General features: G+C 38.7%; 1 protein-coding gene across 2 annotated transcripts in view; it reads left to right on the forward strand.

The window, feature by feature from the left end:
- The window catches only part of gabrb4 (gamma-aminobutyric acid type A receptor subunit beta4), a 55,306-nt gene that overhangs the window by 32,576 nt on the left and 3,247 nt on the right, over positions 1–19,483 (forward strand). For both annotated transcript variants that reach the window (XM_086309589.1, XM_086309588.1), the window contains exons 3-7: positions 172–239; positions 2,416–2,636; positions 12,280–12,362; positions 16,192–16,329; positions 18,992–19,144. In XM_086309589.1, coding sequence (XP_086165715.1) covers positions 172–239; positions 2,416–2,636; positions 12,280–12,362; positions 16,192–16,329; positions 18,992–19,144 — 663 coding nt within the window. The remainder of the gene's footprint in view (positions 1–171; positions 240–2,415; positions 2,637–12,279; positions 12,363–16,191; positions 16,330–18,991; positions 19,145–19,483) is intronic.

Consider the following 19,483-nt stretch of genomic DNA (forward strand, 5'->3'; position numbering starts at 1 on the left):
ACAGTGTCGATTTTTGCATCAGTCAGTACACAAAATCTGATGTGGCTGGGTGGATGCTGCTGAATTTATCAAGCAGTTTAATGTTAGAGCATCGCTTCAAAATATGTGTGTTTAAGAAGAAAAGAAAAAATAAAAGCGCTTTGGTGACGCCAAGTTTTCCTTTCTCCTCAGGTCCTCCAGTCGTCGTAGGAATGAGCATCAACATAGCAAGTATAGACTCCATCTCAGAAGTAAACATGGTAAGTTCAGATCTCATTGTTTTAAGGAGGGCTTCACACTAGGAACTCCCAACCTTGCAAGAAGAGACTAGATTCATGCTAAACCATGCAAATATTAAATATCAGATACCAAAATTCCCCAAAAATATATCTCAAACACTCGCTATGAAAAATATCTGAATATTTCTGTGTTGACTGTCACATCTATTTTTATTTATAGCCTGCAGCACATTTAAATAATAAAAGATGATCCAAAGTGCTTTAGAGACAAGCACATTTAAATTCCAGGTCTTCAAAATTAGTGTTTTTTGAAGACTTGAAAATACATGAAAAGCTTAAAGGTGTGTTTTGGTGTGCTCACTAATTACTGTGGTATCCGATCACAGTGATTTAGTGGTCAAATTGCAAATTAATGATCATTCTAATCAGTATTGGCAATATTATCCCTGCATTTACTTTGCATGGGATCACTACCAAGTAAATAACTATCACACAGCACTTGCAAATACCAAGGCAAATACTTGCTTACAGAATCAGCAAAGGCAGGATTGCTCAAAGGCTTTCCAGCTACAAACACTACTAACTGTGTTTTGTACAGTTCAGTTGGACTGAACGGCCACACAGACTGTGGATACGTGTGATGGTGGACAACCGCTTCTGCTTGTTACTGAATGAGACACTGAGATTTGACTGCAGGTTCTTTTTTCTTTCCTTTTTTTCATCATTACTCCTCACACTAGTTTGCAGGTAATATACAACGTGTTCGTTTGCTCTGACAAAGACTGTCAGAGAGGCAGGCTGGAGTACTGGATAAGGCAATATGGCTGATGTCTGAAAAATGACATCATCCTGTCTCTTAGCGTTCTTTTTCTTTCACTCAGCATGATATAGCCGCCCACATAGTGTGGCAGCTTTTTAAAAATTATGATTATTGTTATTATTTTCTGCTGTATGGCTTTTTTTTGCTTCTGGAGTGATGGAATAATTTTCCAAAAATTCAAAGTTTATTTGTGATTTGACATACATCTAACAATCCCCTAAAGTTGATTCTGTTCATCTGGGCGTAGCGTTTTGTAGGAGAAATATTTCATCACTCATCCAAGTGACTTCTTCAGACTCAGCTGACTGCAGGTTTCCCCAATCTTATAAACAGTACATTTGCATAATGACTGAAACCAGCCCACTGAAGGAACAACGGGCTGGGAGGTCAGATGTCAGGTTAATTACGCAAATTCTCATGACCACTGATCAACAACCACTAACCAAAACCCACTGATCAATGGCCATGAGTACCATTCACAGAGAGTTGGGGAATGGCTGCAATCACAGCATCAACTTTTGGAGATTTACTTTCCTGGATGATTGAGAATGCATCAAGACATCTAACAATCAGTCACTCAGACTGATTATTAAAAATTCACGGTCTTAATGAAACAAAAACATAAAATGTCAGTGTTTTCCGCCCGTCGATGCGTTTGCAGGTTTTTGAGTAGCAGAAAATTTCATTGGGTTGTGTTTTTTAAAATGACGTTAGAGTGCCTTTCCTCAAATTTGCATCTAAAATTGCTGATTATTAATGAGAAATGTCACTGAAAGGGGTGATTGAGTTGTTTATCAGTAGTTTGGTTTAGTTCTCATTACGAGCCCCGTGGCCATTCATTTGTACACGGGTGAGGCGTTTTCTGAAAAAATATTATGTCATTAATAATAAATCAGAAAGGAAGGATACCAGATCTCTTAATAGGCATCATGCTCAAATGCAGAGTGTGGGTAAACTTGTTATTTAACTCTAATAATCTGAGATGCATCGAAAGCCGCCGTTTTGTTTTTTTTTGCACTTTGTAGGTTTTACATTAAGCGCCTGTACTCGTGTTTTTCTCAGCACTATTAACAGCACAGCCCTTTGGCTACAGGGGATACATTAGCTGCAAGACGATATTTCTCCACTTCACTGCATTTCTCCTCCTAATCCTTCTCTCTCACGCTTTTCCTTAACACAGTCAGAAACATTAGATGTTTTTTCCTGATCTGAGATTCACTTAAGCATCTTCTAGTTTCTTCTGCACTTAACTTTTGAGCAGCAGTTAATCTAAAACAACTGTCTACTTTTCCCCTTGAGTACAGTTGAGTACTTTTTTGTTTCTTTGTTTGTTTTTTGCCTGTGGTTTATGTTGGTTTTTCCTTTACTTCTTCCCAGGACTATACCATCACAATGTATTTCCAGCAGAGCTGGCGAGATAAACGGTTGGCCTATGGTGAGCTGAACCTAAACCTAACTCTGGACAACCGTGTAGCAGACCAGCTTTGGCTCCCTGACACCTACTTCCTTAATGACAAGAAGTCCTTTCTTCATGGTGTGACAGTAAAAAACCGTATGATCCGACTGCACCCTGATGGCACCGTCTTATATGGATTAAGGTAAGAGCAGTAAAAACGCTACGCACTACGTGGGTTGCTGGTTAATTTTAATGTGGCTTATCAGGCAAGCATCAGTGCTGTGGATCAGAGGTGGGACCAAGTCATTGTTTTGCAAGTCTCAAGTAAGTCTCAAGTCTTTATCCTCAAGTCTCAAGTCAAGTCTCAAGTAATGTCAGGCAAGTCCGAGTCGAGTCTCAAGTCACTGGTGTAAAAGTCAGAGTCAAGTCACAAGTCTTAAACTTTGAATTTCAAGTCCTTTCGAGTCTTTAAAAAACCCCGAAAAAAAGCATGTTGCAGTTATGCTAAATGTAAATATTAGACCATGTAATTTTAAAATCTGTGTTTTTCTCAACACATGACAAAATAGTGAACTTAGAAAATATACACAAATTGTGAAATTGCACCTCTTTAAAATGCAGCTCAATTAAACCTAGCTCCAAGAATAATTTTCACCGACAGTTCTGAGATAAGCTGCATGTTATTCTTGGATGCGGTTGTAGGACCGGCTTTAAAATCGCATGACAAAAATATCATACATATTAAAAAAAACTGAATCACCAACGTAGCCTGGAAAACATTTGCTAGTTAGATGAAGTCAGCTATCTCATCTTAGCATATTTATATGCATATTTATAATTATACGGTTCTTGGAGTGAGTGCATACACTCATGAAGTTTAGTAACTTCAGGTCACTGCAACAAGCCCAGGTACAGTTTACCGCCGGATGGGTGCAGGACCTTGAAATGCACCGTGTAGAACGAAAGACCATCGTACATATCATAAGTTTACCAGTCTCACAAATCGTCATCATAAATACACATTCGTTAACCGTTTATTAATAGGACCTTTGAGCTCAACGGTAATTAGTCAGTAGTGGAAATAATTTCTGGTAGCATCACAGAAATGTAGCAGTGACAATAATACTGTATGCTGTAATCGCACTGGACAATTAGTGATACAAAAACCTGTTTTATCCTGTGAATAAAAGTATGTTTTTGTCAATGTACCATAATAACAGAGGCGAAACGCAATATTGTGTCAGGACAATTTACTATTTATGCACAATAAATAAAGGAGCATAGCGCGACAATTTCTGTTCAGCGCCAGACTTGCTTGTAACCTATATCACCAATTATGTTATGAAAATGACGTATTAACTACTAAAAAACACTGACCCTCGTGTAAATGCTTGGAGCAGACTAACCTGTGAGCTGGAGTGTTCTGGGACGTTATATTTGATCTTTGAATGGCTGCAATCCAGGCCATCCGTCGCCTCTTTGTTACTTCGGAAACATGGCTCGAACAATTTCTCTTCAACGTCGTAATCCGATAACAACCGATCTCTTTACCCGTCGGCTTCCCGTGGCTGTCATGCGACCGGCTATTGCAGTTAATAATACAACGGCTTCTTGACATTTTTGTGTTTCTTTTTATCGCTGTGTGACTGATTTCAATTGAAAGCCTGCGTGCGCTAGTACCTCTTGCCACGAGTTCCCAGAATCCTTTGCGGTTTTACCCCTGAATGACATCACATTTTCAATCTCAGTTTTATATTTGGGGTGAAATATCAAGTCTTTTCAAGTAAACCGGTTCAAGTCCAATTCAAGTCCCAGGTCATTGGTGTAAAAGTCCAAGTCAAGTCACAAGTCTTAGAACATTTTTTCAAGTCAAGTCTAAAGTCATAAAATTAATGACTCGAGTCTGACTCGAGTCCAAGTCATGTGACTCGAGTCCACACCTCTGCTGTGGATACATTGTGCCACACTCTTCTGTCTTTCTTTTTCTCTGTTTACCGTCCAACTGTTGTTTTATTTGCTTTCACATCATAATAGCAATGCTGTGACACTAAGAGTGCAGTTAATTTTTAGGTTGATGACTATTGGTTGCTGCGACCGTGTGAAATGAACTTTTAAGTAGACCAGGTCTACAACAACCCGCAAACAGTCTCTGTCTGCAGAGCAACTTTGGTATGTCAGGCTGGGAAAACATGGCAATAGGACAGAGTCAGTGTACTATCAGTTTGCTATCATGTCCTATTGAATGGGGTCAAGATGGCAATTACATGTAATCTGTTTGTGATAATATCCAGTTAATAAAGTAATCCAGCCCAAACCAATTCCTCCAAAAACAGTGACATAGGTGTTCCAGGACTTCAACTGAACTACAAAATGACACAGGTACTCACCAGCCTTGCTTTTGTACAGCAATATAACCAAACTACAACCAGTTGAGTTGATCCCCCTGTTGGAAAATGGCCTGTCACAGGCGTGCCCTTATCAGTGAATACTGACTCAAATAGATAGCAATGCGTTTGGAAGTTAGTTAGTTATTTTGTCTGCAATCTGTCTGAGACTGACTGTTTAAGTCAGAATTGCTTGCCTTCCACCAGGCAACCTGTGCAGTCACCTTGCTGTTGCCACAGCTATTCACAGTTGGGCACCAAATCAGAAAAAAAAAAATCAATCCAATCAACTTGCAACCACCAATCTTTTACAAGGAGGTTGCTTTCCTGTCTTTGCTGTAGCATGACTGAGCCATTTAATGTTAATACAGATGAGACTGCGTAATTATTATTTATCATTTTTATCATTACCAAAGTTTGTTACACAGCTGAACTTAGAGGCAGATTGGCTCTTGCAGTCTCAACAGGTCAAGTGAGAAGGAACTGGACACCATGAAATGTCCCAGTGTGAGTGTGGCTATGTGCAGCTCCATTTTCCTCAGCAACTGATTAGAAATCTTTCCAGGATGTTTCTCTGCCCACAGCCTGGAAGGAAACTGGACAGAGTTCTTGTTGCCTTTTACATTTTACTTTTATACTAGAAGAAGTCTAAGCCCCAGAAAATATAATGTGAGCACAGAAAAACATTCCACGTGTGCCAGTAAAGGACCCGTCTCACTGTGACCATAAACAGCATTAGCCGTAAAATAAATAGTACAGCAGAATCATAAGTATTTCGATATTGCTAAAACTTTTGCAAACTGCTGAACATCCATACATACAGCTCTTACGATCACCTGAACAACTGTTGCTGTGCTGCCGGCCATTTCCTTCATCAAGTGGTATATTTTACTAACCTTAAACCACATTTAAGCTGGAAAAACAAGATCACCTCTGCTAGCCCATATCATCTGGTCCTTTGGCAGGATGAAATATGACAGATTTATTTTTGGTAACAACAAACAGACTTTCAAGTTTTATTTTTAAAGTTAATGGTCTGCAAAGTTATAAGCTTGACCTGAAACAATCACAATGTTTTGGAAGCAGTGACGAATACATTAAAGCAAAGGTTCATTGACCCAGAAAGGCTAAAAAAAAAAGGTTTAAAATGCTCACCACCTCAATGTCCCAGATCACTGTGACGAACCAGACAATTCAGTCAACAGCAAATGCGCACAGAGGGACCCATCTAAAAATCCCCTGGGCACTGCTTAAAGTAAGGTTTATGGAACTCACAATGGATTGCTGCTTTTCTTAACACAAGTTATTAAAATAAAGTAGTGTGACAGAGGCAAAGAAGCTGGGAAGGCGTTTTGTTCGCCGAATAAAGGAAAATGTCAGCGACAGGGTTTACATCATATGAAGTAATGAATTATTAATGCGATAATCAGCATTCAGAAATGCCAAATTACCAAATTGGTGCTGACACAAAAGGAGATGTGACTGCAAAAGTATTTCTTTTTCTTCTTATGACTCGTCACAGGGCTATTATCACTTCAACAGAAATGCATCCTCACTGATGCAGAGGTGGCAAACAAATATCTGTGAGACGGTTTCATCTGGATCTACTGTGACAATTCCACACAGGCATGCCAAGCTAATTTTAGCTTCTGACCAGACAAGTACAATCTGTACTTGTGTTTCTGTTCTCCAAGTCAGGAATAGGATGAATATATTATTTTAACAAAACAAAAAAAAGAGTTGCTGTTTGATGGGGAACGTTATATATCCAACATTGTTTACATACATCCAGCTGATGATCACATTGGGAACGACTAGAGGGGGACTTGGAGAGTACATCCTTTATGAAGGCGAGTACACTATTTTGGTATTTTAAGGAAGGGAACTTGAAAAAAAGTATTTAAAATTGTTCCATGCAGGTACTAATTAAGCAAACAGAAAAATAGCACGGACAAAATAGCATATACCAAGTGAAATCTCTGACTTTACCCCATTAAATATTTAGCTTTGTTAGTTTTTGAATGTGTGTGGAATAAAATAACAACTTTGTGCAGCGGCCAATTTAAGCAGGTGGAGACTTGTGCCAAAATGGTACCAAATGACACTGCGCCACCTGATCTGAATAAACATTCCCAGCTGCTCCACTCAGCGCAGCTCAACACATGCAGGTTCCTCTGCGCCCGCAGAAAGAGGCACAAGGGTAGCAAAAATGGACCAGAGCCAGAAGAAAATTGCATTACACCTGCATTTGCACTTCGGCTGGCTTTTTATTCCGCATGCACGAAATGGAAAGCGAAGTCCGTTCCAGGGGATTTTAACGTCAGCTAATTCTTCAACAGCTCGTCCTGAGACGTACTACAGTTTGGTGTTGTCTGCTGTAAGCTGCATAGTAGATGGTCTCAGATTTGATTTTTGTCAGCAGTGTGTAATTAGAAAAAAGTGCATAATCGTACATGCAGTGGTGATTCCAGGGCCTTTATAAGCTTCCCATGAGCGTGTAATGAAATTGCTTTCTTGATTTGTTCGTCTTTTGCCCAGAGGTTGTGAGGACAACCAGAACAGACAATGCACAATAAATGTTTGTAGTCTGAGTTCAAGCTAATTGATTGTTGTGACTCTCAAATCAGAGTGCCTGAGGTTTTCGGTGTCTTTAAATGGATTTTATTGCAGCCCCTCCCCGTTTGAGTCTATCCCCCACGTCCTGCTACTGAGCACGACGTGGGGGATAGACACAAACTGTGGACAATCACATTAAACACGCTACTGCACCTTGTCCTGTTCTCTACCCACTCACTGTGAAATGTGCTAGCACTGGTGTTTTTTTTGTGTTTGTTTTTTTTTAAATGTGCTTTGTTTCGTACAACTTACTGTGATTCTAATCTAACTTGCGTTCTTCGACTACTTCTATTTTTATAATCATTTTGGGTAAAAGCTTAAAATTGTCTCTGCTTCACAAAGGCACCGTCATTTTTTACCCACTGATGTGGCTTTGAGTGTTGAATGGTGAATGATTCTTTGTACCAGCAGCCTTTGTTCTTCCAGATTACCAGTCAGATTGCACCAACTTTTTTTTTAAATCAATTTTTCTCATGATCAAACACACACGAAAAAAGATATTTTAGAAGATGCTATATTCAGACCTATAACTCAAAGACTACTCTGTTCTGCGCTACAACTTAATTTACTTTAATAAAGTAAACGGTAATAATTATCCTTAGTTCTAAATTTTCCGTATTGTAATACATAGATTGCAATGGAGAGTTGTGGATGCAGCAATGATCAATGCTCCAAGAATGGTTCGGATCACAAACCAGTTCTTCTGATGTGACAGTCTAACTAGGCTTGTGCATAATTTCAAAGTACTTGTGTCTCTTTTTTCTCGTACAGCAATAAATTTCAGTGGGATAAAAGGCATTACTTTTATTCATAGATTTAATTAACATTTTTTTAGGGTAATACTTTAACAGGATTATGCACTGTTCAAGTAATAGTCCATACAGTTTAGCTTTGAACCCTTTAAAGCAGTTTTAACACTTCAGTTTCTAGTATATATTTTTTTAATTTCAGCTATTGCTTGAGGATCAAGTTAGGTACCCATACATGCACCCAGAACAGTTTTGAACTTAATATTTTGAGTTCAACACTTACTTGAAATGCTTGTGACACATGAATTATTAGTGCTGTGCTTGCCCACAAGAATCCAGAGATGAAGGAATTGTATGAATGTAAATACAAAAAAAAACAAACAAACAATGAAATTCCATCATTGCAACATTTTGGTTCTTTAAGCTCTTTGTTTTCGGTTGTACCAGGTAATTCTACAGATAGATTTGAACCTTGTGCTTTATTACGTATAACAAACCGCAAAAGATGCATGGGAACATCAGGGTGTTGCACGCAAAGTCACTTCCAACATCACTAAAAGAAGATGTATTCAGTAAAAAACTGTTGAGCAGGTTTTTCTAACTTGCCAATGGGTTCAGAGGCTGAATCATCACCAGCAAACCAACGAGCCAATATGAGCATTGAGGGCTTTGTTGAGCTAAGCTCTCGCCAGATTGTGTTCTCTCTCTTCCCGTTTCTGTAAATCTGCTCTCTCATGTTGCTCTGTTTATTAAGCCAAGCATTGTGATACTACAGTGATCTTCTTTGGTAAGCAAACTACCACACAGAGATGGATACAGGAGTAGACTGCGTAGGCGTCACAACTTTTGCTCAGATATCTGAAAGCCTACCAGTCTGTAGTGCCGAGCCTCTGGGATCCACCTCCAGATTGCTTTTAGTAGTGGTGTTATGTTGGCATAATTCTTTGAAATGAGTGGAATGAACCTTTTATTTATTTATTTTTTATATTACTGGCTGCATACTAGTTAGCCCTTTTGTTCATGAATCATTTTTGCAATGCAGTGACTTAAAAGATGCTGCAAAGTTCCATCAAAACAGAATTTTGACCACAAAGGTTTCTTTAGGCGTTAGATGCCAATTCCAATGGCCGGCCCATTGAGATGGCTCCCTTCCCCATACCTCACTTTCGTCTTTTACCTCCAAAGACAACTAAATTGCATTGCATATAAACTTAAAATCCAGAGCGTAGAGAGTGCTGAGTGTCAGACTGCAGTGCATGCACAGGTCTGAGGCTGCTGACCATCTCTTGTGGGACTGGAAGTTGCTGACCTACATCTGCTGACATTTCCAAATCCCAGCCCCTCGCTGTGAGCCATCCAAGCTCGTGCCTACTCAATGATGATTCTCTCCTGACTTGTTAACTGTCACATATAAAGTCAATTTCATTTCTTGTGGGCTTCTCTTCTTTTTTTTGCCGAGGGGTAAAGAATTCATTTCTGTCCATTACTCTGAGCTGCTGTTTCTGCAGCTGCCTGGATTCCACTGCTCCGCTGTGCTGCTGTATCAGGGGTATTGTCTTTTAAGAATAGTAACAGTGTCTTGACAGGATTTGTCTTCCTGTTTATGATCAAAAAGGACCCATCGTATTAGTTTTCTCTGGAGGGGTGGCTCTCTTTTTTGGATGTTTTGTTAATGTTTGCTGTGCAATCATGAAAAAAAAGAGAGAGTTATGATTTTAACCTTATTTATTTTAATTAATAATTTTAACTGCAGTAAAGGAAAATGTTAAATTGATCATTTAATCAATGTAAAAAAACAACACAGTGTTTGATGGGATTGCATAAAACTGCAGATATCTGCACTTCATGATGAATAATCTATAGGCAAGAGACAAGATTATTGATAATGGAAACTGGCTGCTTTCTGTTTGCATGAGGCTATTAGCTCAAATTCTGTTGACTCCTTGAGTTTTCAGTGCAATTTCAGCACCAAGACCAAACCTGGCTAGTATGTAGACTATCTATAACAGAAGCCCCAAATGATTTGAAATGATCTCTGATAATTTATCTTTCTTTTTTGTCTCCGTGTTCTTTCTGCGGTCTGAACTGCAAAGGACTCAACTTTTAATATGATGATGCCTTTTTAAAAAAAACCATCTCATAGGCAAGTAGTAGTAGTAGACTGTAGTGATCACAGGTAAAGGTATGTAGGGAGGTGGTCTGGGTGGATGGACAGGTTTGCTAAACACAAGAGGAAACATTCAAATGTAACCCAGGAGACCTCTGTTTGTTTCCAACTGGTAGCCAATGTTTCTTTTAACTGTGAATGTTCTACTTTTTCCTTGTCTTTATTATTGTAATCATGATATCGAAGGACTGCTGCACTATCCACTTTCAGCTGTTTATTTTATCTATGAACTTCAATCCCAATTGTATGTTTGCATAAATCTAGTTTACTCCAAACCCTGGTCTTTCTCTAACATGGTGTTCATGGTGCTCATATTACAAGTGCAGGGAGAAACCGACTAAATGGACTCATATAGCAATTCTAAACTGTAATTATTGTTAACTTTGACTTTTTTCAACTTTTGGTCTCGAATCACGATTGCCAAGGGACCTTTTCTGTTAATGTAATTAGGCATGATGTTATCTTGTCACAGTGTGTAACAATAGTGGCCCTGCTATACCCTCTCAGCAGAAGATCGCTGTGAGACAACAGGGAGGTGCGGTACAGTAGAGCAGAACAGCATGCAGATTGAACAGCTTACTGCTTGTGCAGCAGAATGCAGCACAGTGTTATTGTGAATAATAAACACATACGTGTCGCACACTTTGTTTATGTACATGTATAATTTTCTTTACCCTTCATGGTGCCTTTTGCCATCATGGCTTTAGTAGCCACACATGCTGGGGTGTAAATATAGCCAAATCAGCTTCAGCAGAACATATTTTGTTTTCCAGTTACCTGCCAGCAGAACTGTGTTCACGCCACCATGACCAATTTACAGACTCTGTGTTCAAGCAATATATTTCCAGCACAAAGAGCTTATTATCTAATGTATTTCTAATTCTAGTTATGGTAGATGGTTGTGTATATTTTCTTGCTATATTAGTATAAAACCATGGACTCTGGCAGCATCTGTGGCTTATATGATTCAGTGTATCCCGAAAGTATTGCATCCTCTAAAAGCTGAAACTTTGTGAGGTGCTATCATGCTCTCACATGAATGTGCTGCTTGCTTCTGTCACAAGGCGATGACCTGAAAGTTAATTTACTGTAAATATATTTTACTTGCACAGGGCAGCAGTAAGCAAATGAGAACTGGTGTGATGAACACATACCAGCTGGTATAAACCGCAGAAATGTAATAACTAAAATCTGCTGCACCGGTGAATATCTCAAAGACCCCCACATGTGTAATTTGTAGCCAAAGCTGCTTTCCCGTGCGCCTTGATTTATTGGCATTAAGCTACTATGCATACATTTTTCTAAAGCTACCTGGCAGAAATGCATATCTCAGAGCAAGCAATAAATAACATAAATCGACAAAATCCTATGCAGGCTCTGAGCAGTTAGTGATCCACATAAAACGAAATAACGTCACCAGACCTCAAAAATCACAAATGTATAAATCACACTGAAGTCTCACATTTTCCCCTTTATAGAAAAGAACCTACAAAGCTATGTATGTTCAGACCCATAGGGACAGATAGAGTATTGACAAACTGTCATCAAATCAATGACCTGCAGAATAATTACTCTTAAAGGGAATTTTGATTATGGAATCGTCATACTAATGGTTCATTATTATGTACAACATGACAAATGATGACCTCTATATTAAAGGAGAAATATAAAAATGTCAAGAAAAGGAAGAATTTGAAAAAAGAAAATCTACTTCCTGCAGATCTCCTGACCATGAGCTTCACATGTGCCGTAAAAAGGTTAATGCAAGTTTTGGATTCATGCAGGATTAGAACTTGAAACTTCCAGGTAAAGGACCACTCCTTGCCCCACTGCACTATGTCTTCCTTGTTGTTGGACTTTTTACTACTCCCCTCATCTGGTCTTTTCTGTACCAGGTCTTCATGTCTCTATTCTGTCTTTGTCTCACAGGATAACCACTACTGCTGCTTGCATGATGGACTTAAGGAGGTACCCTCTTGATGAACAGAACTGCACCCTGGAAATTGAAAGCTGTGAGTAATGCAAAAGACCCTTCAAAAAAAAAAAAACATACCTACAGCCATAAGTATAAATTTTTGTTCTCAGTCAAACTGTGCAATGCTCAGAGAAATAGCAAAAAACCCAAGAGCTACTTCTCAGACCCTACAGGCCTTAGTTAGCATGTTAAATGTTAAAGTTCATGACACTACAATTAGAAAAAGTATGCAAGAATGCACTGCATTTGGAAAAATCCAAAAAACCATATCAGCACAAACATGTAGGCACGGTGGTGGAAGGGTGATGATTTGGTCTTGTTTTGGAGCCATGACCAGGACCTTTTCTGTATATCAAATGATTGTACAATCAAATGTGAGGCCCTCTGTCTAACAGCGAAACCTTGTCCGGAACTGGACCATGTAGCAGGACAATGATCTCAAGCAGGATGGATGAAAAAGAATCAGTGTTGCAGCCTCAATTAACTAAAGCAACTTTTAAGGAGAGTGGCCCAAACTGTGAGGGGGAAGAAAAGCTGAGAATAATTATTTAAAAGCAGTATGGTTTGTCTGGGAGCTTAACTCTATTTTATATCAGAATTTTTGTCATATTTTTACTCCCCAGGCCTGATAATAATTTTCCTTCATAAACTGATGCATAAAAGGTTCAAGAGTTTCGCATAATGCAGACGGCCCCCAGTATGCTCCACCCTAATGTTCAACCATGACTTTTTTGCTAGCTAATCACTACAATACAGGTAATCTATATTGAATTAGGTGCAAATACATAAAGTTTTATTTTGGTTTATTTTGTAGCATGAGGAATTAGAAAGATATTTGTCATCTTTGCACATGTATGGCAATTGTCTGATGTTTAACCCTCGGCGTATATGACTTCATGACTGCCTTCAGAAAAAGAAAAAGTTGCAGTGCTTGATGATGTGCATTGATTACTCACCTCCAAAAGAGACAGTAATCAATCTAAAAGGGTTTTTAGGGTGCATAGATCAGCAAAGAACGCAGAGGAGAGAAACTAATATGACCGTAAATGACTGCAAAACTGAGCTGAAATGAAATACACGCACAAAAATTAGATAACTTCTTTGGTTCCTTTCAGTAGTCTGGGAAAACACCGATACACTCGAACTGTCTGCGTTCTTTACAGGAAAAGGGAGGAAAATTGAATCTATTTGGATGACGACATCACTTAAGTTGATGAAATAGGAAGTGAGGTTGAGATATAGTCCCTATTACTGGCAAAATCTTTTTCCCGGTTGCTGCCTTTTTAATGTTGCGGCTAAGTTTTGGCTGAGCTGAAGTCCCAGTTTTAATAGTCACAGTCCGCCATCAGTGTGACAGATGGACCAAGCCAGCCGTGGATTATTCAGTGGCAAAGGCCAGTAATTAATACTGCAAACCGTAGTGAACTTTCAATGTGTAACATAGTGTCCACATTAATAAATAATATACTAACTCTACCCATCACATCCACATCATACATTTCAATGAATAATTTGTACATAAGACATGTAACCAATATATCGGTAGCAAGAAGGTAGTAATTAGTTATTGGTTAGGTTCCATTTAGCACCAGATTCAGGGCTTATCAGCAATGATTCATTTAGAAGGTAGTCTGGACCCAGATACTTTGAATAAGGTAGTATGTTTCTTTCAAAAATCGGAACTTTTTCAGTATGTCCTAAAGGGGCAGTTTGATATTTTGGGAAAGACTAATAAGTTAGCCATGCTCACCGATTAATAAACAGTCTTACCACTACCACAACACAAAGCCATCAAACAATACTTGTGTTAACAAAGAAAACAAAGTAAAAAACAATCATAAACTCAAAGTAGCGTATCCTCTACCCATAATTTGCCAAAAGATGCACAATGCAAAACTACAAACATCAACAAAGTATCAAAAAAGACCAGGAAGGGTTTGGGATATTTATCAATTTCCTGGTCTCAACCCAACAGTGCATGCTTTTCAGTTACTAAGTACAAACCTGAAGGCAGAGAGAACCACAAACAAGATTTCAGCCAGTCAAAGAATTTTCATCCAAGTATAAAAAACAATCCTTATATTTAAAATTGTGTCAATTCATAATTTTGATCCTCTGAAAACGAGTGGGCTGTGTTTAAAAGTGTCTGTAATTCCCAAATAGTTATTGAAAAAAAAAAAGCCCTTGAAATAAAAACTAAAAGTCTGCACTTCACTTTAAACTTTCCTATAAAATACAACTCCTAACATTAGCTGGCAGCTGTTTCACATATTATTTTCCCCCAAATGCTTTAATTTCAATAAATCATTATCCGAGAGAAAAATATGCTTGTGGTGTAATTAAAAATTGTATTTGCTTGATCATTTTCATTGACCGTTCCATCAATCAAATCCACTTGCTCAATACACCAGATATTTTGTGGTTCATGTTGTTCAAGATAAAACTGCCTAGCATTTACCCTCGGGGATTTCAATAAGCAATCAAATATGGACAGGCTGTGAATTAAAGACTTGCATGCATTTCTGCTATTTACAGTCATGGAAGCTATGCACTAGTGAATGGTGCACATTAAACATCAGTTTGATTTATAAGTCAGCCACTTGTTTCAATTTCATGGACAATGTCGCATTTCCTATAACCTAAAAGAGAGATTTAATAGTAATGAATCCTGGTCCCTTACTGAATGCAGTCCAGGTCTGAGCACAGAGTAGTAGAATGTGAAATGGAGTAATACTTCTCAGACTGAGAAACGGCTCTGCAGTGAATGCATGCTGGCCTACTGACATAAATCTAACTGTGGTCACTTTCAATTGCACTGCCAGTTGAGAATATGTGGGCGCGTCATACCTATGATACAGTATATGTTAATTTATGTAGATATTAATGCATACGGGGCTATATCTTCACAGGAGATGGGATAGTGAAGCATGTGATTATGGATTGGTAGATTTAAGTCTTAAGCAAAAATGTGTTCTTCCTGCTCCCACTGCTTGACTACACTTGATCTTTTACTTAACAAATACACCAAATGAAAAACTACAACAAAAACATGAACGTTTGTTACACGTAAATGTTCTAGATCGTGAAACAAATTTTAATATTAGACAAACATAACCCAAAATAGTTTTTAAATGATGATAGCTTTTATTAAGGAGAAAAAGCTATCCGAATCTACCCGTCCCTATGTGAAAAACAAATGCCACATGCACTTTTTTGAGCCACCCTTGGCAGCAAGAACTGCAGTCAAGCATTTGCAAATACTGGCAATGAGTCTTTCAAACCACTGTGGAGGAGCTTTGGTTCACTCTTCTTTGAAGAATTGTTCTAATTCAGCCACATTGGAGGGTTTTTTGTTTAGTTTTTTAGCAGGAACGGTCCGGTCCTTTTAAGGTCTTGCCAAAGCAATTCGATTTAAGTCTGGACTTTGACTGCTACATAACTCCAGTATGCATGAGCTTCAGGATACAAACTGATGGCAGGGAATTCTACTTCAGGACATTCTAGTAACGAGCAGAAATCCTGGTTGATGCTCCCGAAGTAGCAAAGCAACCCCAGATCATCACACTACCACTACCATGCTTTTCTGTTTATATGATGTTCTTAGATAGATAGATAGATAGATAGATAGATAGATAGATAGATAGATAGATAGATAGATAACTATTATCTAGGAAGGCAGTCAACAGACATATAAAGACACCATGTTCCTGAACTCTCAGTGACTTCAAAGCAGTGCAGGCCCTGACTTATTATCCATACTCATGTATCAGACTTCATACAGAAATGTGGTTGACTTTAACGAGGGTTTCTTTATCACATTTACACCTCCCTCCCCTGACTTCTCATTTTCCCCGACCTTGGCACAGATGGATATACCACAGATGACATTGTATTCTTCTGGGAAGGAGGAGACAATGCTGTTACAGGCGTTGACAAGTTAGAGTTACCTCAGTTCTCCATCGTGGCCACCCAATTGGTGTCCAAGGAGGTCATCTTTACTACAGGTAAGAATGCTTCACATCTATTTAGACAGAGGCTGCATACAAGCACAATAAATCACAATAAAAATGCAGAAATTTAGAAACTGAGCTGCTGGTTATGAAAGCCTGAAATGGTCCAGCAAACATCTTTTTGTTTCTCACAAATTAGAGATTATAGAGAACTGTCTCATCAGGATTACTCATGCAACACTTCTAAAACTCTTGATTTAGCTTTTATTTATCATTATTGCTATTAAAAGAATCATAACTACAAGAAAACTACTGCTGTGCACAGTGAGCTATGAAGATGGAGAGCAATGATGAGGGGGAGGCTGTTTTTTCCAGGAATTAAACTACCAATTAACAAAACATATCTTGTTTACTTTAAACAAAAAGTGCAAAAGCAGCAGCTTTTATATTTGTCATGGTCCTGGGTCGTGCGACCCAGTGTTTTGTGTTTTAGCCTATTTTGATGTTTATTCTTTGTTTAGGGTCACTAAGGCAGTCCAGCCATTTGTATATATTACCCGTGTATTAAGTCTCCCTTGCCCTTCGTGTGGTTATGTCATCTCCCCTGTACTACGTCTCCCCGGTTCATGTGTCTTGTCTAATCTCCATGTTTCCTGGTTTACTTTGAAAGTCTGTATTCACGGTCAGTGTATTCAGTTTCACTCCTTCTGTCCTGTCGTTAAGTTCATGTGTGTCAGCTGTGTTCCCATGTGTGGCCACTTCCCCTGATCATCCCTCATGTGTATTTAGTCTCTGTGTTTCATACAGTCTGTCTCGCGTCGTCTGTGTTATCTCCCCTACCCCTTGTCATAGTATCCCAGCCATAGTTTGTAGTTTGCAGTCTAAATCTCATTAGAGTCATAGTTTCCCAGTCTATGTTCAGGTTTTCCCTCAGTTACTTTGTTGTTCTTTTCCATGAGTTTTTCAGCCATAATAAAAGGCTCGTTTTGGTTGGAATCCACTCCTGCATCCTCGTTTGTGTTCGCACCTGGGTCCACCACACACCTTTCCGCACGGTCTGCCTCCGCAGACCTTGACAATATTGCCTTATACTGTATACTTCTTGGCCCGTGGCAGTGCCTCCTTGCAATCTTGTCAGTTTGCTCGGCAAACGTCAGTGACTCCGGGGATGAGATGTGTTAATTAGAGCGCTTGAGAGAGATAAATAGCTTTATTAGTAGGTGAGCTTTTTCCCCTCTGAATACAGGCATGCTAGCTCATTATCCTTATTTGCAGTATTTATGTTAACCTAACACTTCACTCTATCTGTGCTTCGTATTCAGCGTACGGATTATTAATCTTCTCATCGGACTTTCAACAAGCAAAGATGTAGAAGCGACCTTAGACGTGTAACATAAATGTCCTTTTAGTTGTGTTTCAACTGATTCCAACTTCCCTTAAGCAACCAGACAAGGGTAAACAGAGGAAAAAGTCAAATGTATGATTAATAATTCATTGAGTTTGACGACTTCCAATAATATTTGTTGCTGCTCTTTATCTGGCATGTATTTATCACATTTGATAAGGCATTTATGCGAATGTCCATTAAAAGATTTACAGGTAATTCGAGGTTGCTACATCGACAATACAATACAAGTGAAAATCATGCAAAGAAAAAAAAAGTGGAAAATTGTCCTTTGGTGAGATGACAAGATGACAGATCAGTGACTTAAAGGTGGTAAGTCAGGTAACACATTGGTCCAAAGCCAACAACTATAGTTTCTATTGTGTGGTGGTGCATTAGTGCAATGGCACAGAAGCTCCCATTAATACTCAATAAAATTCATGAAGATTTTAGAGCAGCACTTTTTGCCGAAAGTTCTTTCAGCAACATAATGTCCAACCAAATCCTCTTGGAGTTATAGCATCCAGAGTAAAAAAGTAAAAACCAACACTGGATAACACATTCACCTGTTCAGTTCCCAAATGCTCATCTTTTTGTGTAAAAAAATGACAAGATGTAACACGGTGCCCCTGTCGCAACTTTTGCTGACAGTTTCACACTCAAAATGAAATTCTGTTAGACATAAACATGCCCTTGCACGATTTCCAATTAAATATTGTGCTCAAAATCTTTTGTACATCATTGTATTCTAGTTTTATTTACATTTTTTTTTTAAAATATCTTGTCTAGACAGCAGAGAAACCACCCATCAGTGTTTACATTGGCTGATAGTTTTCCTAGAAAACATTTTCTGGTAAGATTCTGCAATAAATGACTTACGGCACACATTTTTCTTCCTCTCAGCATATAGGCATGCACTGCAATTATCCACCTTTAAAAATGGCCGTTTGTTAATGTTTAGAGGACAGAGAAAGTGCAAAAGAAAAGCAGAGCAGCTCACTGTGACAATTCTCAGAGGGATGCTGGAGCTGCCTGCTGAGATAGGGGTTGCAGAAAAATCTGCCTCGTTTGCGACTTTCTGCCATGTTTAATTGGAATCGAACTTGTCCCTGGAAAGGAATCCATCGCTTTGGGGAAATTAAGTGCTCCATCTGAACAAATGGAGAAATGACTACCCTGCGTGTTGTCAAAGTGCAGAGTTTGGAACACTTAAATTGTGCCATGGTTTCTCCCTTCTTTTTTCCTTTCTTTCTTTTTCTTTTTTTTTTACTAATGTGTTTTCACTCTTCTCCTGCTCCAAAATCACCCATCCTCCATCCTCTCTCCTTACAGGTGCATATCCAAGGCTTTCACTGAGTTTTAGGATTAAGAGGAACATTGGATATTTCATCTTGCAGACATATATGCCCTCTATCTTGATCACCATCCTCTCCTGGGTCTCCTTCTGGATCAATTACGATGCCTCTGCAGCTCGGGTGGCCCTGGGTAAGCCGCAGCCACTGCTGCATTATTAAACTCATAACTATCTCTGCTAGAATATATTTATTATCACAGGAAGGAACAACATGTGGCTGTCGTGCAGTGTTACTTGTTCCTGTGTAACTCTGAAGCATATACAGGCAAATGACTGATAGATAATTACAACAAACGCACACCTAAAGGTCACAGCATCAGCTATTTTCAATAGGACATTGCGGTCATGTGGAATTTCTTTTGTTCCCAGAAATTAGTCCAAAAACAGAATAACACAACTATTTCAGTGAGACAGTATTAAAAAAATCTTTATTTTAAATATAATATTTTTATTGCAAATAATTAGTAATG

The sequence above is a fragment of the Aulonocara sp. 'chitande type north' Nkhata Bay genome, linkage group LG10 (assembly GCF_057382095.1).
Source record: "Aulonocara sp. 'chitande type north' Nkhata Bay isolate Kocher_YH1m ecotype deep benthic linkage group LG10, A_spYH_male_GT1.1, whole genome shotgun sequence".
In the NCBI taxonomy this organism is placed as follows: Eukaryota; Metazoa; Chordata; class Actinopteri; order Cichliformes; family Cichlidae; genus Aulonocara; species Aulonocara sp. 'chitande type north' Nkhata Bay.